Here is a 27234-nt window from a genome sequence, read left to right as displayed (position 1 = left end):
AATTTATTTCCAAATTCACTCTCATTTACCTCAAAATTCACTCAAATAAACGATAAAAAAAGTTATCTTCAAATCCTCTAAAATTCACTCAAAAGAACAAGACCTAAAACTAGAGAGGAGAAGATAAAATAATTTACTCTTTTGCAAAACTGATTAAACAAAGTCAATTTTTTTGTCACAATCACCACTTTCACACTCTTTAATGTCAAAATAGATGACTAAGTAGAAAACTTAGAAAGAAGTAAAAATTCTAAATGAATAAATTTTGTTTTATAATTTTTTTATTTATGTATTAGACTTTTAGTATTAAAATATTTGAAAAAGAATATTTAAGCATCTAATTGCTCGATAATATATATTGCAGAACAGACGTGGCCAAAACCACGCTGAAGCCAACCTCTGTACCAAAAACCACCTATTCCAAGAGAAAAATGGGGCAAACCTCACAAGAAGCCCACAGATTCATTAACTACTGTATTGCCACGTGTCATCTTCAGAATTTCCTTCCTTATAAAAAATCAAAGCTAATGTTGTATTTGGGCAATTGGTGTGTTTGTGATTCAGAGAGACAGAATTAAGTGCATCCGTACACTCTCATCAACCAAGCAACCAACCATACGTTGAGAATGAGTGACACAACAAAATATTAGTGCAATCTGACGTGCCAATCTCTGCTTATTGCTCTGCGACTTCGCTACTTCAATAATATCTCATCTACCTCTTTCTCTCCTTATAGAGCAAGAACTTTTAGTCTCAAATTTCTCCTTATTTTATTTTTTTAAAACCAAAGTTTATTTTTATTCATATATTTCAAATTTCTCACTACTGAGTTTTAGCTTTAATATCAGTCTTAAGTACAACAGCATTAGTTACAGTAATTCTTGAAATTTGTCTTAATGGCTTCACCTATTTTTCTTGACCAAATCCACATAAGAAATTCAACTGAGTTCACCAAGTTCAAACACGGATGCAGACATGACTAAAACTGGTATCATGAATCATGAATGCATTGAAAGTTGAAACGAACTGGCTGACCAACTTTGTTCGACTCCCAGTCATAATCAACTATAGTTTTGCCTTTTCTTTTTCTAAACTAAATAATTAAATTAACTCCGAAAACTACAACGCGATTATATTAGTCTTCAATTATAATTAAGGTCTCCTAATGTTAATTCAACCAGTAAATCATCGGTCTTCGAAGTATGGATTTTGCCAGTGGCAATATTCTTGAAGATTGAATGACACAAGGAGGACTAATTTGACTTTATACAGAGACATAAACTTAGTTGCCATCATGCAAGATTCTTTAATTTCCGATCATTCAGGGTCTAACACTTTTTTTTTTATTTTTAAATCACTAATATCAGCGTTCACACTACACCGTTTTTGCTTATTTTTCTTTTCTCTCTCTGCAATTTTTTCCACCGTAGAGCGAGAAAGCAAAATCTGTGGTTTGTTACATCAACAGCTTCCCCGAACACCATAGTTTATTTTTGTTCACAAATCAATATATGATATCTGGTCTGTGGTTTGGCAATAACAGCAGAGAGAGAACAAAATTTAGTACAAGGCTGAGATGAGGAAGTGTGATCTCTGTAACAGTCCTGCAAAGTTGTCGTGTGAATCGGATCAAGCCAGCCTCTGTTGGGAATGCGATGCCAAGGTTCACAGTGCAAACTTCCTCGTCACCAAACATCTCAGGATTCTTCTCTGCCATGTTTGTCAGTCGCTCACGGCTTGGCATGGAACTGGACCCAAGTTTGTACCCACCGTCTCCGTTTGCAACACTTGTGTTAACAACAACCGTGAGAGCCGCAGCCGACAGAATCACGATGAAGATGATGACGACCATAATGATGATGATGATGATGATGATGATGATGATGAGATGGATGACCATGTAGAGAACGATGAGGATGGAGCGGAAGAAGATGATGAAGAAAATCAAGTGGTTCCATGGACATCTACACCACCACCCCCAGCTTCCGCTTCTTCAAATAGTGCTGCAACTAGTTCTACCAGGTCCTCTAACGTTGAAGAGGGGGTCTCAGATTAATGCTTCGGATTTATGCTTCCGACATCTTGATGTACAAAATTCAGTTACAGTTGTTAAGTGCTGTGTATGCTCTTTTTGGATCAGAATTAGAGTTTCTATATATAATTCAATGTAACTTTCATAATATCAATTAATAAGATAAAGCTCTAGTTTTGAGGAAATAACATTACTGACAACATCTTAAAAAATCGTATCCTAGTGTTTCCTGTTCATTCTTTTTCTCCCCCTTTACTATAATCCCGATAAACTTTGCCTGGTCACCTCTGTTCGGAAATCAAAGATTTTCACGAGTCACAAACAGAGCCAGTTGTTAGTTTGTGTGCTGTAATAATATCATGCATCCATCTCTTTGTAGTAAACGCTGCAAGTATATGTTTGATGTGTTAGCAAGTATCAGAGTATGAAACATAGTTGAATACGGATTCCGGTGCCTATTACACATCCATTCATTCAGGTGCCACGAGTTTTTGTTGTGATCTTTCTCCCCTTGATGCTTGGTTTGAGGAATTCGAGTCTGTCACAATATGTTTCAGTTTTCTGAACTAGAACAGACACTAACATTGATTTCGATTTTCCTGTTTTGAAAATAGTGAAGGGTCGCGATCATAGAGCATTCAGCTTGATGATCTAATCAGAGATTACCCACTTGCATTAATTATTAGAATTTGTTACTGTAGTACTAATTAACTACAGTAGTTTGGTTACATTTCATGCATTCAACAACTGTTTGATGTGATAACAAGGCTCTACACCCAACACGAAATGTGAGGAAAATTTATTCTAAACAGTCATTTTGGCCGAAGATTTGTCTGATCTGGGATAATTGCCTATATTGTATCTGAACCTGAGAATATGCAATACAGAAAATGGTCATGTCTTGGATTAAAATAGAAAGTTAAGAAAACGAAAAAACAATAAATCCATATATTTATGTCTCATGTGATTGAGCGTGAAATAGGATTATTACTAAGCTTTGAACCTGAGACTAAGGAAGTGGGACCAAAGTCCAACATCTTCACGTGCCTTCCATGCATAGATAAATTATAATTTAAGTGCGAAATTGATCATGGGGAGTAGATTCCAAAAGAATGTTAAACTAAATTAAAGTCTAAGTTTTTAAACAATATTTGAAGGAATAAAAAAAGGGAACGTGATGGGTTAGGAATTATGTATGAAAATGGTTGCGTTGCAAGGAGAGAAACCCCTGTGTGGCCATAAGTGGAAGCTTTTATTTTGGCAAAATTTAGCACCAAAGATAAGAGATGCTTTTTGGTTTATGAAATATGTTTATTCCTTGGATTCTTTCCCCTCCAAAGCCGTTGGTTTGTATGATTTGTCTCTGATTGTGGGATATGTATGTATGAACCACCAGTGCCAAATATTCTGTATCATAGATATATCCTTTAGCTTCAAACTATAGCCACCACTCTCCTTTGGGTATCCCACAAGTGTGAAGTGTCTTTTCTGAATAAACTTCTTCTTATTAGCCTCAAATCTCCTTTATAAATATTCTTCTTTACCACTTCAAAGTTTGTGGTTTAAATTACAACTCCAAATTTTTTTTAATCAATATTATTGTACGGTAGGACTGGTCAACCATGGACTAGGTTGTCAATCATTTTGTGAAAAAATATCAATCAGTCTGGAAGAATTATTAATTGATAACTAATCTAAACAATAACAATTATTTATAACCGTTAATAAAAATAATAGTCATTGATTGAAAATTAATAATTAATAAGAATAATGAAAATAATTTATTGATAATGAGTATGATATAATACTAAGCTCATTTTAATATTTATAAATATATGATTCATGAAATGTAAGTAATTAATTCTTATCGTTAGTCTTTATTACAAGATTATTATACAAAGTTACTAAATTGATGAATGCCTTGGTACTTTCCTACACGGTTTGGAGCTTAGACAAGAAAAAGAGAGATCAAACAAAATAACTTTGATGATGAAGAACTTTCATAAAGCGTTGAGTGCTTTGAGTAAGAGATCCCAATGCCTTACTCGAAACAATTATGTTATTGTTTCAAATATAAATAAATATATAATGTTTATGAAATATGTAATCATAAAATAATTTTTTTTTGAAAGGATTAATGGATTTATAATTTAAAGGACTTCATGCTTAAAAAATATTAGTACTTTATGTGATTTTCTTTTTATTTGATACTTTCTTATTATTTTATTCGTAAAAAGTTAGTAAAACTAAAGTATATTTAATTTCAGGGCATTATTGAAATAGGAAACAGCTTTGTTATTATCATACATTGTTATAACCAAATAAAATGTTAATAATCTAGTTTAAAGAAGACAGGCGATAGAAGGGTAGTGTTTAATGATTTGTATAGCAAAAGTAAAACCATTTGGTTAAATTTAAAACAACTAGCATGGGCAATAAGAAATATATATATATTACGATTTGAATTAAAAGATGTAAAAACAGTTAAAGTTCTTACATGTTTCTAACGTACTAATCCATATTGCAATGCTTATTTGTTAAAAGATTATTAAATAATCTTGTTCTTTTTTATAATAATTCATACATTAATACTGTTGACATAGAAAAATCGTGGTACATTTCAAACTAATCTCCATGCTGATATGGATGATTAAAATAGAAAGCTAATCTTTTTAGCTAACAATAAATTTTAAAATGCTAAGTTTATATTTTTAACTATAAAGGTAGACGTTTATGGGTTTAAAAATATTTGATATTAGAAAAGAGAATCATACTGTTATCACCGTTAAGTTGAGTGAAATCTTAAATGGAAGCTGGAAAGTTTTACATATTTGGATGCGGATATTATTTATATAAATATGTGTTTTTTTATGATAATAAATAATAATAATAATATTATTATTATAAAATTAAATAGAAGTAAAATTTATAATTTTATTATAAATATTTTTATTAATTTTGTAGGTAATTTTATAATTGAATAACAGTTAAATTTTTAAAAAACAGTCAAATAAAAAATAATTAAATCAATAGAATAATTAATTTTTTTAAAGATAAAATTAGAAAAAAATATATTAAGAGAAATCTCGATACAGGTGAAAAGGCATAACAATATTATAGATGTACAAAATTAATAAAAATCCAATCATTAAATACTTTACTAAAAAAGTATATAATTTGGAATGCTTCTTTCTTTATTGTATATAAAAAAATACTATTTGAATCTTGTTATATTGGTCATTATTTAAAAAAAAATGACAGTCTTTACTTAATATCGTACAAGTATTTCGAGTATTTAAAAATCTCGAATACCATGCCACATTTTTATTAAAAAAATGTTTTAAAGTCTTTTCAAATCGTAATTAAATACACTCTCACGATATAAACAAGATTATACATTTTAATAGATAATATTCAATCATTGATAAAATAGATCGATATCTTCATCGCTTCGGTCACTACTCTAATTTTTAAAACATTGTTTTATTGCAATAATTTATAGACTAACTTATTTTATTCTTTTATTTTATATCTATATTATAATTTAATACTTTAGCTTTAAATATTAACATGATTTTAAGTAGTTATCTCAAGATAAGGATGGTAGTTAATTTAAAATAAATTATTAACATGATATTTTTTAGAGGTTAAAGATGAAACTAAATTTTGAAAATACAAAGGAGCAGCGTGAATCTTATGTATAAAATAAAATAATTAAAATTATAGTTTAGCTTAATTATATTTTATCTCATCTTATTTAAGATAAATTTATTCGTAGAAATATTGGTTTTAGAAAAAGGAGATAAAATTAGGAAAATGTTAACAAATTTGAAAAGGCCATTAAAACTGAGAGGCCGAGCCCATTAAGGGGTCCAGTTCAATTCTGGTTGCTTCTTGAGGTTCCCTTGACGCGACGGAACCAAGTCAAAGTCTAAGTTGAAGATCTGAAACCCTAGCAATCGATCGTTTTGTGGTGTGATAAGGGATCGTGTCTGTGTAAGTTGAGAATTGTGATTTGGGGAAGATGCCTCAGAGACACTCGAAGAACAACAACGATCTCGCGTTCTTCACGTACGACGAGAAGCGAAAACTAGGATATGGGACTCAGAAAGAGAGGTTGGGGAAAGACTCCATCAAGCCCTTCGACGCGTGTTGCCTCTGCCTCAAATCCCTAATCGATCCCATGAGCTGCCACAAGGGCCACCTCTTTTGCAAAGAGTGCATTCTCCAGTGTCTATTGTCTCAGAAGAAAGACATTCAAAGGTATCCATTCGTTGCCCTTTTTTATTCTGTGCCTGAAATTGTAGAGTCTATGATTGAACTCCAAGTATATGCGTCGTTCAAATTCCTGCTGACGAATGACGTAGAAATTGGGGATACGTAATTATTAATGGAATTGTATTGGTCGTTCTGTAGTTATCTTTGTTAAGGGTGGGAGGGAGGGTTCGTATGAAATTTTTGATATATGCTTTTATATTTACTTCCTAACGAATTGTTTTGTTTTATCGAAGCTGTGCGATCGTATTGGCGTTCTGTGAACTAAGAATATTCGTTGTTTTGCTAGAATTCATGGGTGGAGCTTTCTTCAAGGATAGTTTTTGTTCTTTGATATGATCAATACGCTTCACTATTTTTTTTTAATGTTTTGGTATTCGGATAGTTGAGCCGTGTTGTTTAAGGCATCCCTTTTGAGTGTTGTATGATTTTTTTTTCTTTTTGTGAATTTGGGTTGAATTATATATGCTGCGATTCAGTAATGGTACAGCAGGCTTGTAAAGGTGATGTCCTTCCTGTGCCTATTGGTTTGTTTCTTGTCTCTGTCTCGACAGTCCTTTATGCAATCTGCAGATTGAAGATTTTCGCTTGTTATGTCCTCTTTGAGATATGCGAGTTAAGACTAGATTGGGAGATTGCTTGAGAAAAACTCGGATGATAAGAATATTCTTTATGGTATGGCTTTGGAATTAGGTTATGGAATCTGGTTTCCTAATGGACACAATAGCTCCACTTTTTAAGTTAGATGTCACATTTTATAAGTATGCTATATAAAATGGATATATTCGTGTTTGTATGCTATCTGGTGAGTAAATATGAAGAATGAGAACTAATAACACTAACACATCAAAAGTTTGAAGAACTATTTCTTGGACATCCTTGTTCAAACAAAATTTTGCAATTTAGGTTAATGGAAACCGTTATCTTTTTGTTTAATAGCTTTAGTTGTTCCATAGGATTTGATTCTTTAACTTCCTCACTTTTAATATGGATTTCATTGGGTTCTTCTGAAAGAAAACTAAAGGATTGGGGGACATACATGGTATTTTTTTTCTTTTACTGAAAAAGAAGGATGAAATCCACTATTTTAGATGTTTTTTCTTTTCTGCTTATTTTTGTTTATGAAATGAAGATTGGGGGGATTGCTCAGTAGTTAAGGAAATTAACTAATAAGATGAAAAGTATCACTTTCCGTCATAAGTCATAATATCATTTACCGCTGGTTATCAACTATTTGATAAATTCTAATCATGATTGACCATTTCTGTGTGCCGCTGAAGTTTAATACTTTTATTACATTACCTTTGTTTTTTCTTGTGATATGGTTCCTGTTAACCACCATTAGCCCTTATCAGTGAGCTTTTTCCATTTGCCTTGTTTAATTTAACTTTCCCTTGTCATCAATATTTATAATGCTTCACTTTTAGCTACTAGATCCCATCTCTGGTTTACATATTGCATGGGGCTACCATTTAAAATATTTATTCTATCAACCATTCCTTAACCTTTTTAACTTCATTTACAATAAAGGAAATGATTTTACCATTCCTATCAAGAAGGATTTGCTGTTCTATGTGATTGCTCAGAAGTTTTAAATCTATATTGTCTTTGTTTACTATATTTTCCTTGGTGTGAATCCAATGGCTGTTATGTTGTGAACCTTAACAATGTGATTGCAATATTGATATATATAATAAAACAGGAAGCTTGCAGCCCATGCTGCTCAGCAGAAGCAAGAAAAAGAGGAGGAAGAAGAGAAGTTAATGTTGCAAAAGGCCAAAGAGCTTGATGCATTTGATCAACAGAATCATGGTGCTGTTCCACAATATAGTGACAGAAATTATAGCCGTGATAAGAATGGTTTCCATGGGGCAAACAGTGTGAAGGTCACTTCCTATGAGGAAGAAGCCCTTCGGACAATGAAGGCATTTTGGCTGCCTTCTGCTACGCCCGAAGCTTCTGTTAAAGTAGAGGCACCTTCTACCAGTACTATCTGTCCGGAAGGCAAGGAGAAATTGAAGTTGAAGACACTTTTCCCTGTCCAGTTTACCGAGGATACGAGTGAGCAGAAAAAATCCAAGGCACTTGACAAGACCTACATTTGCCCAAGCTGCAAAGTTACTCTCACCAACACAATGTCGCTTGTGGCCCTCAGTTCATGTGGGCATGTCTTTTGCAAGAAGTGTGCTGATAGATTTATGGCCGTTGATAAAGTATGTCTTGTCTGCAACAAGGCTTGTAAAGAGAGAAATTTGGTGAGTTTGGAGAAGGGAGGAACAGGTTTTGCTGGTCATGGGGATCATCTTCAAGCCACAGACTTCAAGCATTTGGGAAGTGGTAGTGGATTGGGGCTGGTTAGACCTGCAATGAAAACTTGACGCCTTATATATTGATTTGGGTCGTTAGGTGTATGATTCTCTATTCAGGGAAAGAAAATTATGTTTTAACTCTCTTAATGATGTTGTTACGTCGTTATCATGGTAATCAGAATCTGTGTTATCTATGGTTTTCTACTTTGTTTACTGTATTTTAGTTTTTGTTCACCCGAGAAAAATCTTGATAACGTGAAAAATCGTCTTGATGGGCGAGAGATTATCTACCTTGTAAAAATGGATTCATTCTTAGCTGTCACCACTGGAGGTTGGTGGGCGAGAAATCATCTACCATGTTGATGGGGTTTGCTAATATGAAATTATTAATAGACAGCTATAAACTTTTGATCGAGTTGTTCGCCAACTTCGTTGGGATATTTATGTTTCTGAACACTAATACTTACTTTGATTACTGCATGAATTTGCAGTTTTGGTGTGAACTTGATTAGGACTCGTAATAGTAAAAAACGTTGTGGAGAAATTTGACTCAGCACCAGTTATCTAATACGGTAGTAATTGTAACAATTAACCCTTAATTTCTTGGGTAAATTAAATATATCAAAGAAACTATTCTGAATTGGTAATTTAATTTTATAAAAAGTATTTATAATTTTCTAGTTTATTGAAGGTGATATTGATTCTAATCTAGGTATAATGATTTATGTTATAGCGCTAATTGTTTTAACTTCGAATATTTTTAATTTGGTTACATTTAAAATTAAAAAAAAACGAGCTAATATATTGTCTTGTCAAATTTTGCATTGATCAACAATTTGAAAAAGTGAGACAAAAATATTCCCCTGTTAAAATATACGAATTAAAATTGATAAATCTTTTTTCATAGATTAAAAACGAACATTTTAGGATATTTTGAGGAATAAGAACATATTTGATGATGGTGTATATGGTCTTGGCCATATTATTATTTCCTTCTTGGATATGATATATAGTAGAAGACGAGGTGTTTCAGTGGTCAAATCGTTGGGGAATAAGTGGATGCACGTGGGGTGGTTGAGGGAACACACAATAAATTATTTCACGCTCTTAAACCCAACGAGGCAATCCTGAAAGAAAACCGTGTGTACTTGTTTCGCTTTCAACCATCATTAGCCTAACATCTTAAATTCAAACATTATTAGCCTGAAACTACACACACAAAAACTTTTACACCAAATAAAATGTATACAAGTATTAGAATATACATTGACTGTTTTTTCTACATCATTAATTTAGACGAAGAAAATTAAAAAAATATTTTTTTATATAAATAATTTTTTTTTACACGTTCTACTTTTTGGAAAACACAATATTTCCAAGGCACAAAATAAAGATGAAGGTGGCTTGGCTTGGGTTGGCAACGACATGTTTGTCCTCATCTACAATTCATCACTTTTCTTGCCCCACTTATATTCGCCATTTTTTTTTATTTCTTTACATAAAGATGACATTCATACGACATGAAGACAAGTTCCAACCTTTTAAGTTTTAACTCAACCTAACAAACTTGCACCTTTTTATTTACATTTTTTTTTTATTTTTAAAATAGAAAAAATATCATGGAAGCTTCAGATGTTTCTAAATAAGCAAAAGTATCCTTGTCAACCAGGCAAAGTAATAGTACCCTTTCGTTATTTTTAAAGTTTGTAAGTAACAATCTCTTCATATATAAAGATAGATCAATTGAATAATATACAAGAAGTTGGTATCATATTGTTTTACTTTATTTAAATTTTGTCCACACAATGTCCAAACTCTAAAAATAATATAATTAAACATTAAAAAAAACTCTCATCAAAACGACAACATTTTTTTTCTTAATTGAAAATATAATTTTGTAAATATGTGACTAAGAAACACACTTTCTAAATTATGAATTAATTACTTATTTTAAACAACAGAATATTTTTCCAGGGGTCAAAAGTAAAAGAAAGTGGTACCTTTAAATTTCATAAATCAATGATAGGTTTTTAATTAAATTTTTTTGCTTGACATTGTTTTTTATGTTATGCACAATATGAATGTGTGTATTCAATTGTTTTCTTCTACTTCCACAATAGTTCAAGTAAGCTGCACTATGACTAAAGTACATTCTATACAAAAAAAGTGAACTATTAGGTCTTAGGAGAGAAGACTTAAAATAGAAAAAAACTTTTCATAAAAGAGGAACTATCCCTTCAATCAACATGTATTATAATGATAGTTACATTATAATATAACAAGATTTGAACTTTTTAAAGAAATATCTCTTATTTAATTTTTATTCCAAATATCTCTATGATTACTATATTACTATGTTTTGGGAACGCTTATGAAAAGCCACGTTATAGAAGATGCAACTTGGTACTATGATAGTGAAATCCGTTTCGCATCCAACCAATTAGTTTTTTTTTTTAATATTAACATAATCCCATTTGCAAAAAACTTTGTCCTTTTTCTCTAATTTCAACCTTTGACTCTCTTTCCTTTAACAAAGAATCAGGATGTAGTAATTTTTGGCGTGCCCTTTGACATCCTTAAAGATTTGTTTATTATCTATCCCATTTGATGAATAAGAAGAAAAGAATGATGTTTATTATTAGAAAAATTACCCAAATTAAGAAGAAACAAAATCAAAATTAGTAGACTTTAAATTAAAAGGAGTAATTTATGGAAAAATAAATCCTACCTATATTCGCGTGACAATGTGGTAGCTGCACTGCCATCCAAATTGACTCACTTTTAGGGTGGTAGGTCCAATACGCCATTATTACCCGCCAACCGAGGATCATACTGTTTAGTATTGTTATTTTTTTTTATTTATTATCGCCGGAAAAACATTGTTCCACTTGCTTTCATTACATGACCTACTCAAGCCACCACGACACAAAACATATATTGTTCGTGAATTCTCAATTCTCACTGTCTTTATTTTTTATCTGAAAAAAAAAATATTCTTCCTTCTCTTTTCTGAAACTCCTTAAAGCGAAATCGCAAAGGGTGTCTTGGAAAGAGAGGGTTTGATTGAAAAGCAAAGATCTTTAAGGAAAGAGAAGAGAAAGGGCAACAGTTTTGGTTTTCGGGGGCAATGGGGGATTTGGAAAAGCAACAGAGGGCGGTGGAGGGACGGGAGGAAAATGGGGATGATGAAAAGGAGAGTCTTTTGGAGAGTCCGGCGGTTGTGGATTTTGACAAGCTCTGTTCCTCGGTGGCGTTGCGAAGTTCGCATGGAAGTTGGGGGAAGCTTGGGGGCAGGGATGATGAGCAGCAAGGTGGGGTTTTGAGGATGTGGGAGGGTGAACTCCTCGATTGCTTTGACGATCGCCGCATCGCTCTTGAATCTGCGTGGTGAGGTTTAATGTTACTTGCTTTTTATTTGAAAAAAAAAAGCACTAATATTGTGGTTTTCATGTTCTTTTGTGCTTTTCTCAATGGTACAAATTGTGTGTTTGGAACAATGTTTTGAACGAGGACAGCGTTAGTTTTGTCTGAGGCTATGCTGATTTTGGAAAGAACTAAGGGGAATTATTAGGTTATTGTAATTATTAATTCTTCATTTCCTGGTAGAGAAGTCCTTATAAGATAGTAATTTTTGTCCTGTAAGATATTCTATTTCGTCGTTAATCTTTAGGTACCTACTTAAGGAATGTAAATTGTGCGACTGGAAAGCGGGTTTCCTGTTTAGTGTGCATTTGTGGGCTATGGATTTTCGTCTCGTTCATAGGTTTATGCTTTCACGGTTTAAATGATAGAACTCAAGAAGGGCTCTGATTTTTTTATTTTCTCAATGATGGGGGTGAGGGATTTGGAACATTGATATTCATTATTTCTGAGTTCCTGATATATTTGGTCGCGTTTTGACGGGTTAAGTTAAAATCATTTTAATTTGATTGTTCAATTACATGTTTATGCCTTCTTCTTTACAATGTATTTATGTTCATGCTTCTGGGGCAATGAAAGACTAAAATGCAAAATGTCATGCGGAAACCGATAATGTGCTGTGGTTTGTGGTGATTTTACAAGGTCTTTTTGTGATAAGTCATGTTTGTGAATGGTAGAACTTTTCGTTTTGCAGTTGTCCTTGCTACCGATTTGGGAAGAATATGAAGCTAGCTGGTTTTGGTTCTTGCTATCTCCAGGTATAATTAAATTTCGTTGAAATTAAAAGTGCATATGTTGGTTAGATTGGCCTAGTTATAACTAAAACTAATGGGAAACACTTTTAGAATTGGCAATTTCTTTGTGAATTTTTCTTTTACATTTGGCAATGTAGGTTTCTGAAGTATGAATTTCCGTGTTTTGGATCGCAGGCTATAGTTTATATTGTCCTTGTTCTTGGTGCCCTCGTTAGTTTCATTGCCTATACTATCTGGAGGGTTCATTACTTCCTATACCTAGCGGTTGCATTCACCATTGCTGTTGGAGTATACTTAGGATTCTACCGAACTCGTATGCGGAAGAAGTTCAACATCAAGGTGACTTTTTCTTCCTATACTGTAATTGTTTATGAGCACTTAATTATTCCTAGACATGTTTTGATGGAGTTATTTACGTGTTTTCTTCTCCCTGAATTATAAGTTTTATCTTGTTTGAACATGGCTCTTCTACAGACTACAGTAAACATGTATCCATCCTTCATTTTGTTGTAAAGAATTTCAGTTCATCTTCATCTTAATCCTCTAAAATTCAAGGGTGGATTTTGTATGTATGTAATCACACTACCAAACGATGATGTTTTCAGGGTAGTGATAGTTCGTTGGACGACTGCGCCTACCATCTTGTCTGTCCTTGTTGCACATTATGCCAGGTCATTTCAAAATCCTTTCCTTTTTTGTGACTTGAGTTGACTGTGATCGGAGTTATCCATTGTGTTGAATATGTGTAATATGTATTGCAGGAATCAAGAACACTTGAGATGAACAATGTTCAAAATGGCACATGGCACGGTCGTGGTGATACACTATGCATAGGTGGCTTTAGAGATGAAAGTAAACCTCTGTTCGAGTTAATTCCTCCTTCTGCTGTGTCCATCGAGCCTACTGATGAAAATAGCACGAAAAAGAGCACAGATGTTGCTACCAATGGTTCTTGAAAAATCGGTTCTTCATCTGAATTCATTCCGATTTCTCGTGTAGGTTCATAGGTGGACACAAACTGGTGTACCATTCATTCCTAGGAATTTGGAATGGTTAACTAAGTTGTTTTTAAAATCATTGGAGAGGAACATCTTAGTTTTCAAAATGTCACCGTAATTGTGTATGTCATGTTATGTCATTCTCAAGTAGTGGGGTCTTATTTTTACCAAACCCCGCTGTAGTATAGTTTGATTAGTCTTGGAAATATTTCATCGTAAATGTGTATTATATAGTGAACCTTTGAAGTTTGATCCATTTTTACCATGTCGCCATTCCACACGCAAAAATTTTAAAAAATGAAATTAAAACATTTTTTCTGAACTAAATTAATTTTAATTAAGATAAGAACGTAACCTATTTGAAGATAAATTTAATGTTCCCTTACAAGTTTAGCATATCAATCCATTTGGAGTTTTTGTGGATCCTTATAATTGAAGTACTGAAGAAGTATTAGAATAGGATTATGCATTAAAAGGTATATGTTAATGTCACTGGATATAATGCAGTAAAATAATGGATGGTGTAGATTGTATACAATTAATTTATCATTGTATACTTTGGATGTCAACAATTTTTAAAATTAAAAAGTAATTTCATAATTTATTTAATCATATTTAAAAAATATTTTTCCTAAAATATACTTCATTGGAAATTGTCCACAATGGTTAATAAAAGCAATTTATTTGTTGAATAAATAATATTATTTTAGTATATTAATGAATTGAACATATTGATGTTCTTAATAATCATTATATGCAAAAACCTTAATTAGTCTTTTACTTTTGAAAATATCTTTAGTAACTTACCCTCTTGTCTTCTATTGAACATTATTTAGAAATAGGCTTTTTAATTTATTTAAAACTTTTTTTCAAAGATTCAACTTCCGAACGTAGAGTTTTCACCTTTCACCGCTTTTTTCTTCTTGCACCTCCCTAAATTCTAATACCCCATTTTACCCCTCCTATATTTATAATAAAATAAGAAAAATTTACATACACCTTTCCTTCTTCATTGTTCAGCTCTACCCTCTCTTCGTCTTCATCCTTCACTTTGCAGTTCGCCTTTGATTCTTCAATCTTCATTGCATTCCAATTGAAGGCTTTGGAAGATTTGCTCCATATTGAATATGTATATGTATTTGTTCTTTATTTTCTGATTGGGCCGGTGGTGTCTAAGTTGGGGTATAATTTTTAGAATAATTTTCGAATGGGTGTCGCTCCCTCCACCACCATTCCCTTCTTCCTCCACCTCTCCAATTTTCTTTAATTCCAACTTTATCCTTAGATTAAAATTTTTTACTTTTACTATTTTACTATTTTAATTTATTTGAAACCTAGTTCTCCTACTTTACTATCCCTACATCCAATCTTTTCATCTCTCCATTTCCGTTTAACAATTTCTCTTCCCATCTCTCCCATTTTCGTTTTACTCTGCAACCCCAGTTGTCTCTTCCGTTTCACTTCTCCTCCTCCATTTCTTTCTTCTTCATTTTCCTTTTGGGTTTCAAAGTTTCCATTGTCGTTCATATCTGGTGTGGAGGAGGTCGTTTATCTAGCATGGAGGAGCGTGGATCTGCGGTTGTCCAGGTTGGTTCACCGCTCAATTTTTATAGTTTAATTTAGGGTTTATTATTGTTTTCGAGCTTTGAATATGTGCTTGATTGTTGTGCTGCTGTGTCGCTGGTTGTCGTTGTTGCAAAGATTGTTCGCCTGAACAATGCCCGCGAAAGGCCAGAACGAATGTGGGATATCCGTTTGACTTTCCACGGATGTCCGACTTCCGTGGACAGATGTGGGATATCCGTTGAAGAAAGCACCACTGCACCATTGCACCACTGAGACCTTGATCAATTCTTTCCACCACCACCAACCTTTGCAACTTCTCACTAAGTATACCACCGAATGAAACTACACGTATATTCTCACAGCGAAAGAAAGAGAGAAAGAAGTCTAACCTTAAAATGAAAGAAAGAGAGAAAGAAGTCTAAGGTTAAAATGAAAGAAAAGATTCTTACTGAGACTAGTAATAGGTTAGTGGAGTGGGAGTGAATAACAATTCAAAAATAATAACCTTAAAAATAAAATTGTACTGAAGAGCAAAACAGTAAAAGAAAGGTGGAGAGAGAAGAGGTGGTGGTAGAGGGAGCAACACCCTTTTTGAATTTACTTTCAGATTTGAAAATTCTTCCAAATTACTCAATTTCGAAATATATGTTTGTAAATATGATCGGAATTAGAATATAATTTTGAAGGGTAAAGTTAGAATTTTAGAATTTATGGGGTGCAAGAAGGAAAAAATTGAGGTGGAGGAGGTCTTATTTTCATTAATAGAATATCTTAAATATGAAAACTTTTACATTGGAAAGACGAACTTTGCATCTATATGGGAAGCACATGCTTTGTTTTAAAAAGCATTTCAGGTCACAAAACAAATTTCTAGCGGAAGTGTTTGCCTAAGAATCTTTTTTCTGACGAAGAAACGCAAGAAAGAAAACAAGATCACATGATCCTGTCATTCCAGAGTCCCTAGAAAAAGAAGCTCCATTTCTTTTTTCTCTGGCTTTGGGCCTTAATCATGCATTCATCTTCGGTGGTATTCATAGTATTCTTTAAATTTATCAGATAGATAGGTATAATAATCAGACACTGTGCTCAGATGTTGTGAAAGTAAAAAAATATCCTATATTTTATTATTTAGTTATATTGCAAAGAAATTTTACTGAGAACTTTTTTCAAACTTCAGTTAAAATAGTGCAACTGCTTTTTAAGGAATTAATTGCAAGGAGTTTCTCTTTAAAGTGTTCAGTTGTCCTTGGTCTTAGAAAGCTGGTGAGTGTTGTTTAATAAGTTGGAAATTGGTTAAATAAAAAGGTGTTGGAATAATGATATGTGTCATGGTACTTTTGACCAGAGAAGACATCCTTAACGTTAGAAAAGGCAAGAGATATGCATGACAATGATCTCTTTCCTAAAAGCAAAGGACACAGCCATCCATCTAGGAATCGAACAATGATTTGGCTTCCCTATGTTTGAAATGCAACATAGGGAACATATCAGGTGACCTCAGTGTATTCATTTACAGCCACAGCCAAGCCTAAAACAGTGAAACAAACTACGATGAACCAGTTTTTAGAACTTTCTTCTGTGAGATTGATGCCATGATTTAATTACCTTGGGATTGAAATTTTGACTATTTTCTTTACGTTAATGGGATATATATCAACGTTTGAAAATAAATGTATACGCCAAGCTATGATATAATTCTGTCATCACGACCTAAACAAACTGCACTCAGATTCAAATTATGATGTAGTTTCATAAGTACTCTTTTTACTTGTTTAATTAGAATTAATATTTCATCTATCAGCTGTTTTATTTCATTGCATTGGTTGGTGCCACCTTACAAAACTTCCATTTGATTTAATAACGTAATTTCTGAATTTCATTTTATGCAATAGATTACAATAATTCCTTTATGGTGAACGACATATGGACCAAACATGATTGTTCTCCCTCGGCTTCCTCCTTCCTGAGTTTGTAGGAAAACAGGAATTTGTTTCTGCAACATATAGACCATTAAATTCTTTGTCGTTTGGTGTTTCTCTCAAGCACACTCCCAGGAGTTTCTGTTCTTAAAAAGCATCTTTCTGTCTCTAACTCTTTTGCTACCGTTCTTATCATCTCTTGCATCAAATCAAAGCACTTGGACAATGTCTCCTAAAACAACCACCATCAATGTGTAGACGCTATAGCAGCAAAGAATAAAAAAAAATTGCTTTTAAGGGTAGTGATTGAATGTAAACTTTACCTCATCTAGGTACTCACTGGATATAATTGAAGCTCTCAGAATAGAATATTGATGAGGGAGTAGTTCATGCGATGCAATGATGAGGGCAGTTGCTGCAATAGTTGAAGGCTTATACTCTAAAAGCTTAATGTCTGCAGACATAAGAGAGATGCAATTCAGAGTTTGTGATTGTTGGAGTTGAAGATAAAATCAAGTTATACGTATGAATGGAAACAAGCCACTTACCATTTTGAGCATTGAAGATTATAGCAGAAGCTCTCTCTTTGAGTGCTTGCTTCAGTGAGTGGTCTTCAATTTCAGCTAAAGAGATGAAGAAGCGCAGGAAAGAAAAAGGTGTAATTGACCTCATACGCCATTTCAGTGCCCCGAGAATCAGAGGCTCCATTCTCTGAATACTTTGAACCTTAAAGTTACAACCTTCTTTCTGTTTCATGATCATAAACACCACATTTTCAAGTTACCATGCCATGGTTGGAGATTTTTTTCTATTAAAATGATTCTAATTACGTGAATTTGAAGATTTACCTGCATTTCCAAAAATGGCAAAGTTGTGTTTTTCATCTTTGAAGCAAGAGAGAGACACGATACGACAACAAGCCTAAGATACCACGGATTCCCCTTCTGCAAACTCAGGACTAATGGCATCAGGGTAACATTGGAAATTATGGAAACGTATTAAGGTACAACTGTTCCAAGGTTTCTTTGCTTTTTTTTAATATGAACTGAACATAAGCTTAACACATAGGCATCATCAGATATCTGCTTACCGGAATTTCCTGGCTTGACGTGAAACGGTGCATGTAATTTATAGCAAGGTAAGCTACAAAAGGGTCTAGTTTGTAAGAAAGCTGAACCTGAAGAAACATAACAAAATGTAGCAAATGTGACACGAAGGAGGGGGAAATGAACCTATTACATAAACATAACTTCACCTGAAGAATAAGAGATATGGCCTCAAAACAGAAAACGTGAAAATGTGTTAGACTTAAGTAGTTTGGTGAGGGCATGTGATCTGATTCGGAGGCAAAGAGTTCTGATACAGTAAAGGGTTGCTCTTCTTCCAAGCTGACTAGTGGGTCTTCAAGATCAAACTCCATCTTCCCTTTCTTGATATCCTAGTCTGCGTTCTATATTCTGTTCATTGCTATTGAGGAATTCAAGGCATAAGAAAGACAAAGAGACAAAAAGTCTCAAGATGGTAACTGAATTGATGGAAAAGAAAGAGAAGCTTCGGTTTCTGTGTTGATAAAGTGGTTGTGTTGGCGTTCTTTATTGGAAGTAGTAGTGTTTACAAATACATAATAGGAATATGAACTCTTTGCTCCTCGCTCTTCCTCATCATAGAAATCAGGAAAAACACCAGAGATGCGAGAGGAGTACCTCAAGAGTTTAACAAGTTTTTGGACTGAATATTAGGATTACTACATTTTCTACCACCTCCCAAAGATAAAAGTTCTACAGGTTTAAAAATATAGGAAAGAGAACATAATTATGCAGCATGTGCGCTTGATCTGAGATGGAAGTGACAGCGTTTTGATTAACATTAGGAGTGGTACCGTTACTTTCATCCCCACATACAAAATGCTTAAATCACCTTGTCCAACTCATAATAATGTTCATATATTTTAAATTATACACCGTTCATGCTTACACAGTCTAGGCAAAACTATACAGTGCAATTGCTTATTCTTGCAATTCCCTTCTGTTTCTGTGGCTGAGAGTGTCATGTTTTGTGTCATACAATTTCACTACAGAAGATTCCTACATTCTGTTTAGTGAATTTTAATTAATTAAAACCCTTTAATTAGCCTTAGTTTTATAATGGGATGCCTGTACAATGCAGTTATATCTCGGTCATTTGCATCGAGTGTAAGTGGTCCTCTGGTTGATCTGGTAATGAGAGCATGTGCAACCGGAAAACCAACCTGTCCTATTTGGGTTCATTGTCACATCCTTGCAATGTAAACCTGAGTACCTCCTTTTGTGTCATTTCAGAACAAGCATTGTTTCATGGCATTCTAATTAGTTATGTCGTAATACACACCCATTTTTCAGCTGAGAAATAATACAGTAGAGAGAATTTTGAAATATATCAAATGGTGTAACACAGAAAAAGATAGAATGATGTTGTATAAATTGTTGTCCATGTATCACATAATCTTAGCTTCGGCTTTTGAAACAAGTGAAACCCTTTTGCCTGGAACAATGATGGAAAAGAAAAATCTGTTGAATGATAAGTATTAAAAATCTTTACCTTATTCCCTTTGACCGGTTCCCTATATGAATCACAAGAAGAACAAAAAGGAATCTTCTTTTACTATGACATCCTCAATAATAATAATAATAACTTTGACTACCCGTTTTGCTACTCTTACTATTGTTGTTAGAATGGGTGACTATGACCATTCTTTTTTTATCGAGGTCACCCCCACTTTGAAGATGAAGTTAAAATGTTGCCATATTTCTCATGTTGCAGAATATTAAACAGTTCCCATAACTCATGATGGAAGAGTGAATCGACATGAATGCAGAGTTGTTCACATGATGATGATGATGAAGAAGGGAAGGGTGTCAGAAACGTCTCGCTTGACTTGACCGTGGTCTGGCTTGGGGATTATCTGTAACGTTTTGGCCATTGGGGTCTCGAGGGACATTCAATTGTTTGTCTTTACCAACATTTACCACATTACATGTGACTTGGTTACACAAACATCTAACTCAGTACAGTCCATGGGTCAAATCTTCCCAAAATTTCAAAATATCAAACATAAAACATAAATCCAGTAGAAATGTCAATTCTGTAATAAAAAGTTGTCACCATCACTCTGGATAGAGAAATTACTCTCTAAATGGATTTGGATGTACGTGGTTCTAACATTCCAAATTAATAAAAATCATCTGCTAGTTTAAAATATCTCACATTAAACATAAAGCAAATAAGTAAAGTTATAAGTATTACATTATTTATTCCTCAATATATAATGTTTTCAAAATATAAAATTTATTAAAAAAGATTAATATTATGCAATATAATATAAACTATACATAAACAACTATTCATCTCTACTTTAGGACTTGATCACGGTTAGGTTTCTCATTTGTAATAGGTTTCTCTTCCCTTATCCTTTGTTTTCGTACAACACAATAAATACAATAACAAATGAGGGGAAGATAATATATTTTAAAAAATAACATAATTTAAATTAAAATAATTTTAAAATAATCAAACAATCACGTACAATAAGTTCATTCGATGATACATCATTATTAATATTTAAAATACAAGATATTCTTTAATAGTTATTACATGAGCAAGTAATTTAAAATTATAAAACAATATAGAAATATATTTTCATATTTAGGACAAATTAGTTTAAAAAAAAAACAAATAGATAAAAAAAGTAAAATAACTTATAAACACATGTGACAAAATAAATAGAAATCGAAAACAAATTAACAATGTCAAATGACTAAAATACTAACTTTTGATATACTTATCAACAAACTAAACGTGAGTAATAAAGTAAATTTTTTAGTATTTTTTTATATTATAATAGATAATAAATGAGTATTTTTGATGAAAAGTTTACTAATAACAGAAAAATGTTTATTGATTTAATAAATCATGTTTACACAATACAGGTGATTAACATAAGAAGTGATTATAATTTATGATGTTTGTCCAAGTGGCATACACAATGACCTCATTTTAGATGGGAGTTATAATGAGACATATCGAGTTTTCAAAAATAGATTAAAGCATGATTTTGGATCATCTCTTTCATTGGTGCTTTTGGATAAAGAGAAAGCACCAATACCAACCTATCTCTATCTATCTTTTGATTGTGTTCATCATCTTTTATAAAAACACAACCAAGAAATGTCGTCCCCTATCTCTTGTAGCTATCTTCTGTAGAGGAAGATCAGAAAATTAATTAAGTCTTGACTATAACAAAGTGTTTAGTGGTTGTGTTGTTCATTTGTTCAAAATGAACAACACAACCATGACATCCACTATGCCTGATAAATCCATAATTTGTTATACACCACTCATGGTAACAACAAATGGGTTGTGGAAGACCAATAACCTTTTAGATTTCTCTCTTCCTCTGTTTACCTTGCAATTAACGTTAGTTGTATCTGCAACACGTTTCTTTGTTTTAATCCTCAAGCCCTTTCACCAACCTCGTGTAATTGCTGAAATCTTGGTAACTTCATTTCTCTTTCACCTTTTATTTTCTTTCTCGAATCAAACACACAACATAGAAAAAAGACACAATCATCATTGTTTATTAACTCTTCCAATTTTGGCATCATTTATAATGTATTAGTATCCAAATAACTCATAATAATGTTATGAGTAAATTTTTTCTTACTATTTTTATTGTCGGATCAATAACTTGTTAGAGAACCTGTGATTCATAAGATTAAGAAAATGCATACGATAATTTGAACAGTTTATGTTGTAACCATGTAGAGCAAATATGTGAACAGGAAATTAAGGTATAGTGGGTAACCTTAATATGTAGCCATAGTATTGCAGGTGTGTTTAATTTCAGAGCCTTTGATGTTTTTTTGTTCTTTCAATATTTTATAACTAGATGGAATGATTTGAAAATATATTTACAGGGTGGATTGCTTCTGGGTCCATCAGTGCTTGGAAGAAATAAAAATTTTGCCAATATTGTGTTCCCTATGAAAAGTGTAATGCTGGTGGAGACAATGGCAAACATGGGTCTGATATACTTTGTGTTCCTGATTGGGTTAGAGATGGACGTTTCGATCATCAAACGTGCTGGAAAGAAGACGGTGTTAATTTCCCTTGCTGGTATGGTGATTCCCTTTATGGTTGCTATGTGTTTATCCTCTTTAATAGCTAACACAGACGAAAACATAAATCAAGCCAGCTGTATCCTCTATCTTGGTATTGTTCTATCTGTCACTGCATTCCCGGTGCTTGCTCGAATGCTTGTTGAGCTCAAACTTATCAACACAGACTTAGGGAAGCTTGCTCTATCAACTTCTCTCATCAATGATGTGTGTGCATGGATGTTGTTGGCTCTAACTATTGCTTTATCAGAGGAAATAATTAGCGCTTGGGTATCATTGTGGGTTCTGCTATCAAACCTTGTTTTTCTTTCTTTCTCCTTTCTTATTGTTAGACCAACAATGGCGTGGTTGATCGAGAAAACTCCAGACGGAAAACCCTTCAGTGAGTTTCAATTATGCATTGTGCTCACTGGTGTATTGATGTCGGCCTTCATCACGGATGCCCTTGGAACACATTGTGTTTTTGGAGCTTTTGTGTATGGCCTAGTCATTCCAAATGGGCCACTTGGAGCTGCAATAATAGAAAAGCTTGAAGACTTTGTTTCAGGACTTTTGCTTCCTCTCTTTTATGCCATTAGTGGGCTCAAGACAGATATCAGCTTAATCAGCGGAGCTAATACTTGGGCTTTTATTCTCTCAGCGATTTCTCTAACTTATCTCGGCAAGATTGCTGGAATTCTCCTTGTTTCAAACATGTTGCAGATACCAAATCGTGATGGAGTTGTTCTTGGTTTACTTATGAACGCTAAAGGCATTATTGAAATTATTGTGCTCAATGTTGGGAGGGAACAAAAGGTACACCATTCAATTTCTTTGTTAATCTAGCTATTACTTAAAGGATCAACACATGATGATGACTAGTTAACTTTGCATATGCAGGTCTTGGATGATAAAATATTTTCAGTTATGATCATTGTAATACTGATAATGACAGCATTCATTTCACCAATTGTAAAATTAATTTATAGGCCAAGAAAAACGCTTGTACCTTATAAAAGGAGAACAATACAAAGTTCAAGACTTGATGGAGAGTTAAGAGTCCTTGTGGGCATTCACACCCCTCGAAATGTTCCCACACTAGTTAATCTCCTTGAAGCAACTTATCCCAATAAAAGGTCTCCAATGTGTGCTTATGTGCTCCACTTGGTTGAACTCACTCGTAGAGCTTCTGCAATGCTAATTGTTCATGCCAATAGACAATCAGGAGGTCCAGCCCTCAACAAAACACAAGCACAAACCGACCACATCATCACGGCATTTCATAACTTTGAGGAACAGGTCAATTATGCTCAAGTCCAACCCTTAACAGCCATTTCCCCTTACTCCACCATGCATGAAGACATATGCAATTTGGCTGAAGAAAAAAGGGTGTCCATCATCATCATTCCTTTCCATAAGCAACAAACAGTAGACGGACAAATGGAAGATACAATCCCAGCATTAAGAATGGTGAACCACAATCTACTACAAAACTCACCATGCTCAGTTGGTATACTTGTGGATAGGGGATTTAATGGATCCAACCGCTTGATTGGAAATCAAGCATGTCATAAAGTGGCTGTGCTATATTTTGGAGGACCAGATGACAGAGAGGCATTAGCTTATGGATGGAGAATGTCAAGACATCCAAGGGTTCACCTTACTGTCATGCACTTCATTCCAACTGAGTATTCATATCAAAGTTCAGAAACAGATCGCTTATGGGCAAAGATTGATCGAAGTTTCACCACTATGAAAAATGGAGGGGAAAACAAACTGGATAATGAGTATATAAGTGAGTTCAAGAATATGATTGCACATGATGATTCAGTCATTTACATAGAAAAGGTTGTGAACAATGGGGAGGAAACAGTTGCAGCAATAAGATCAATCAATAACATGAATGACTTGTTCATAGTTGGAAGAGGACAAGGGACAATGTCACCACTAACAGATGGCCTTACAGATTGGAGTGAGTGTCCTGAGTTAGGAGCCATTGGCGATTTACTAGCATCTTCAGACTTTGAAACAACGGCTTCGGTGTTGGTGTTGCATCAATATGTAGGGCAAGGACCAGATGGAGAGGACAATTTTGTCGTTGAAAGACCATGGGAATCAGCTGAATCCCGACATAGCATAAATCAACAACAACATATGCAAAGATATGTAATGCCAATGGGAACAGGACACTCTTCTGTAATGTTTACGATAGCATGAATGAAGCCCATACAATTAGAAATCAAATACAAACAGTTTATTCATATATACATTTAAATTAGCACAACGACTATATAGTTGATGCTAATGTTCCCTTAGAGGCTACCCACAGCTAAAGTGCGGTGATAGATGTTCATAAAAGGTGTCATCATAGTTATTTTTTATACTTTTGGATTTAGGCTTCAGCTGGAACTTGTATGTTCATACAACACAAAAAGAGAAAGGAAAACATAACTTAAAATGTACAGTAAAAATATGGTAGTTTTTTTTTTAATTTATGCAAAAAAGAAAAAATAGTTTTGAATCTTGATGTTCTTTTACTTGAATTTAACACTATAATTAACTAGTTCAAAATGAAATAAAGATCTTATTATTGATTTTCATATTTTTCAAAATTATACAGGAATTACCCCTGGTAGGAGATACAGGTAAAATGTTTTAGAATTAAATTTTTGAGAAAAAAATACTCTTCCATTAAATATATAGTAGAGATCCCTTTATTAGGGAGGATTTGGGGGCTGGGGGATATTATTGCTCCCCAAACTTTCAAATTATTTATGGTAACGAGAATTTATGAGTATTAAATTAGGCGAATTTTTAATCTTTTATACGTTATTAATATTAATAAATAATAAAATATAGAATTAAAGATAATAAAAAATAAGCAAGTTTATTAAGATATTTTTTCATTTTCTTTCTTCTTATTTATTGAGTTATTTATTATTTTTGTTCATTTCTCGTTCTCATATCTTTTTGTTTTTTAAGAAAAAAGGAAAATTAAATATAATTTTATTATTTCTGTTCTGATCTGATATAGTATAATATATTTTTTTTATCTTATGAGTTGCTTTTTTATGATTTCTGTTAGAACATAAAAGGAAAAATTGACCATGTCATAATATGTTTTTAATTGGGATTAATTATGATATATTTTCCTTTTAGAAAATATATCTCTTAATATGTAATTAGATTTTGATAGTTTATTTTTTAAAAACAGGTATATTGTTGAAGGATGGAAAAATAAATTTATTTTTTAAAAGCGATAAGAGAAAATTTATATGAATAGATAAAAACAATCCAAATTTAACTTTTTTACCTACCTATCATGAAGAAAAATATTAATAATTTAATTATTCGATTATAGAAGTCATTTTGTGAACAACTTTTATTCTTTAGATTTTAGTAAAAAAAAAATTTAAAATATCAATTTCATCACTTTTATTGTTGATGCTCCCAAGTAATTAATCATACTTAAGAATTTATCAACTATAATTATGTCTATCTTTAGCAAGAATAGAAAAGTCAATAACATATTTTATTGATTGCTTAATTAATTTATTTTTGTCTTTTTTTTTCCTTCTACACCTATAAAAAAATTATTTTTTGTAATAAATATTATCAATAAAATAAAATATAATTTTTTTATGTACAATATAGTTATTTACATTAAAAAATAAAATAGCTGAAAATTTTAATATATCGATAAATTCAAATATTTGAATAGCTGTAAAATTTAATTTTAATATATTGATAAATTAAAATATTTGAATAAACAAAAGAAATCATATATATATATATATATATATATATATATTATAATTGGTGTATGTGATTTATTTTAAAATTATAATTATATTAAATTATGTATTTATTTTTATTATATTAATAATCATAATAAAATATATACATTTTGAATATATTATTTTACCTCTTCAAATGTTATTAATTAAGATCAGTCACTAGTTACATGTTTTTAATTGTGATGTAACATAAGTCCATCATTGTTAATTAGACATTTAAAGAAATGTTACAAATAAAAAGAATGTAATTTATGTTGTTTGCGGTATTAATTTTCCGAAATTGTAACAATTTTAATCAGAACTTATTATTTCAGTATTTTTAAAAGTTAAAATTAATATGTAACTTTTTAAAAGTAATTATTCTTTAATTAAAAAATCACGCAGAAATAGTAACAGAGACACAAAGGAGATAGAGGAAATGGAAAAGGGTAAAATGCATTGTACGATTTTTCTAAGCTTTTTTAAAGTATTTTATTATAATTTTTAAAATGTTGGTTTTTCAACTGTGATAATCTCTTCAAAGAAATCAACGGGCTTTTTAGCACGCCGGTTCGTTAATAAAAAGATTAAATATATTTTTAGTCTCTAAACTGTTTTTGATTTTAGTCTTTCTTTCAAAATAAGCTATAATTTAGTTATCATTTTTTTCGAAATTTTGGTTTTAGTCTTCCGAAAATTAACGTCGTTAAAAATGTGCTGATGTGTCTAACGTTTCTGTCCACATGTCAGCAAAAAAACAATTACACATAAACAGAGACGTTAGACACATCAGCACATTTTTAACGGTGTTACTTTTCGAAGACTAAAACCAAAGTTTCAAAAAGAATGAAGACCATATTATATCTTATTTTAAAAGAGGGACTAAAAAAAACAGCTAATAGTTTAAAGATTAATTTAACCCTTAATAAAAAAAGGTTCCACGCTATAGCACATGTTTCGGTAATCTTAAAAATCCCAATTAAAAGTTATAAAATGCTATAAATTCGGTGTCTAAGCAAGAAAAAATAATGCATATTGCTAATCTTTTCTGC

At 32.5% G+C, this 27234-nt stretch overlaps 5 protein-coding genes across 6 annotated transcripts; 4 read left to right on the top strand and 1 right to left on the bottom strand.

Moving 5' to 3' along the window:
- The first annotated feature begins 1241 nt into the window (after positions 1-1241).
- Positions 1242-2231, top strand: LOC124826682 (uncharacterized). Its single transcript, XM_047299580.2, has one exon. The coding sequence runs from the start codon at positions 1577-1579 to the stop codon at positions 2054-2056; it is 480 nt and encodes a 159-aa protein (XP_047155536.1). The 5' UTR covers positions 1242-1576; the 3' UTR covers positions 2057-2231.
- A 3672-nt stretch (positions 2232-5903) lies between these two features.
- Positions 5904-8820, top strand: LOC148198848 (phosphoinositide binding protein). Its single transcript, XM_088091971.1, has 2 exons — positions 5904-6295; positions 8010-8820. Exons 1-2 carry the CDS (start codon positions 6057-6059, stop codon positions 8683-8685), a joined length of 915 nt encoding a protein of 304 aa, XP_087948097.1. The 5' UTR covers positions 5904-6056; the 3' UTR covers positions 8686-8820.
- A 2657-nt stretch (positions 8821-11477) lies between these two features.
- LOC124831601 (protein PLANT CADMIUM RESISTANCE 2-like) lies at positions 11478-14045 on the top strand. The gene is made up of 5 exons (XM_047305637.2): positions 11478-12003; positions 12731-12794; positions 12966-13130; positions 13397-13462; positions 13553-14045. The coding sequence occupies exons 1-5, from the start codon at positions 11744-11746 to the stop codon at positions 13745-13747; spliced, it is 750 nt and encodes a 249-aa protein (XP_047161593.1). The 5' UTR covers positions 11478-11743; the 3' UTR covers positions 13748-14045.
- Positions 14046-17164: 3119 nt separating this feature from the next.
- On the bottom strand, positions 17165-19107 carry LOC124831624 (putative cyclin-D6-1). Of its 2 annotated transcripts, XM_047305677.2 has the most exons (6): positions 18530-19102; positions 18365-18451; positions 18123-18218; positions 17823-18021; positions 17598-17728; positions 17165-17506 (listed from the first exon to the last, which is right to left on the bottom strand). In XM_047305677.2, the coding sequence occupies exons 1-6, from the start codon at positions 18692-18694 to the stop codon at positions 17366-17368; spliced, it is 819 nt and encodes a 272-aa protein (XP_047161633.1). In that variant the 5' UTR covers positions 18695-19102; the 3' UTR covers positions 17165-17365. The 2 variants fall into 2 exon arrangements, with proteins under 2 accessions (XP_047161633.1, XP_047161632.1); XM_047305676.2 differs by having other exon boundaries at positions 18365-19107.
- A 2371-nt stretch (positions 19108-21478) lies between these two features.
- LOC124831625 (cation/H(+) antiporter 15-like) lies at positions 21479-24863 on the top strand. The gene is made up of 3 exons (XM_047305678.2): positions 21479-21805; positions 22227-23222; positions 23307-24863. Exons 1-3 carry the CDS (start codon positions 21587-21589, stop codon positions 24621-24623), a joined length of 2532 nt encoding a protein of 843 aa, XP_047161634.2. The 5' UTR covers positions 21479-21586; the 3' UTR covers positions 24624-24863.
- Positions 24864-27234: the final 2371 nt, after the last annotated feature.

The sequence above is a fragment of the Vigna umbellata genome, chromosome 5, assembly GCF_029865625.1.
Source record: "Vigna umbellata cultivar VRB3 chromosome 5, Vumbellata_1.0, whole genome shotgun sequence".
In the NCBI taxonomy this organism is placed as follows: domain Eukaryota; kingdom Viridiplantae; phylum Streptophyta; class Magnoliopsida; order Fabales; family Fabaceae; genus Vigna; species Vigna umbellata.
The sequence above is the reverse complement of the archived record's forward strand: the minus strand, read 5'-3'. Positions and strand labels throughout refer to the sequence as shown.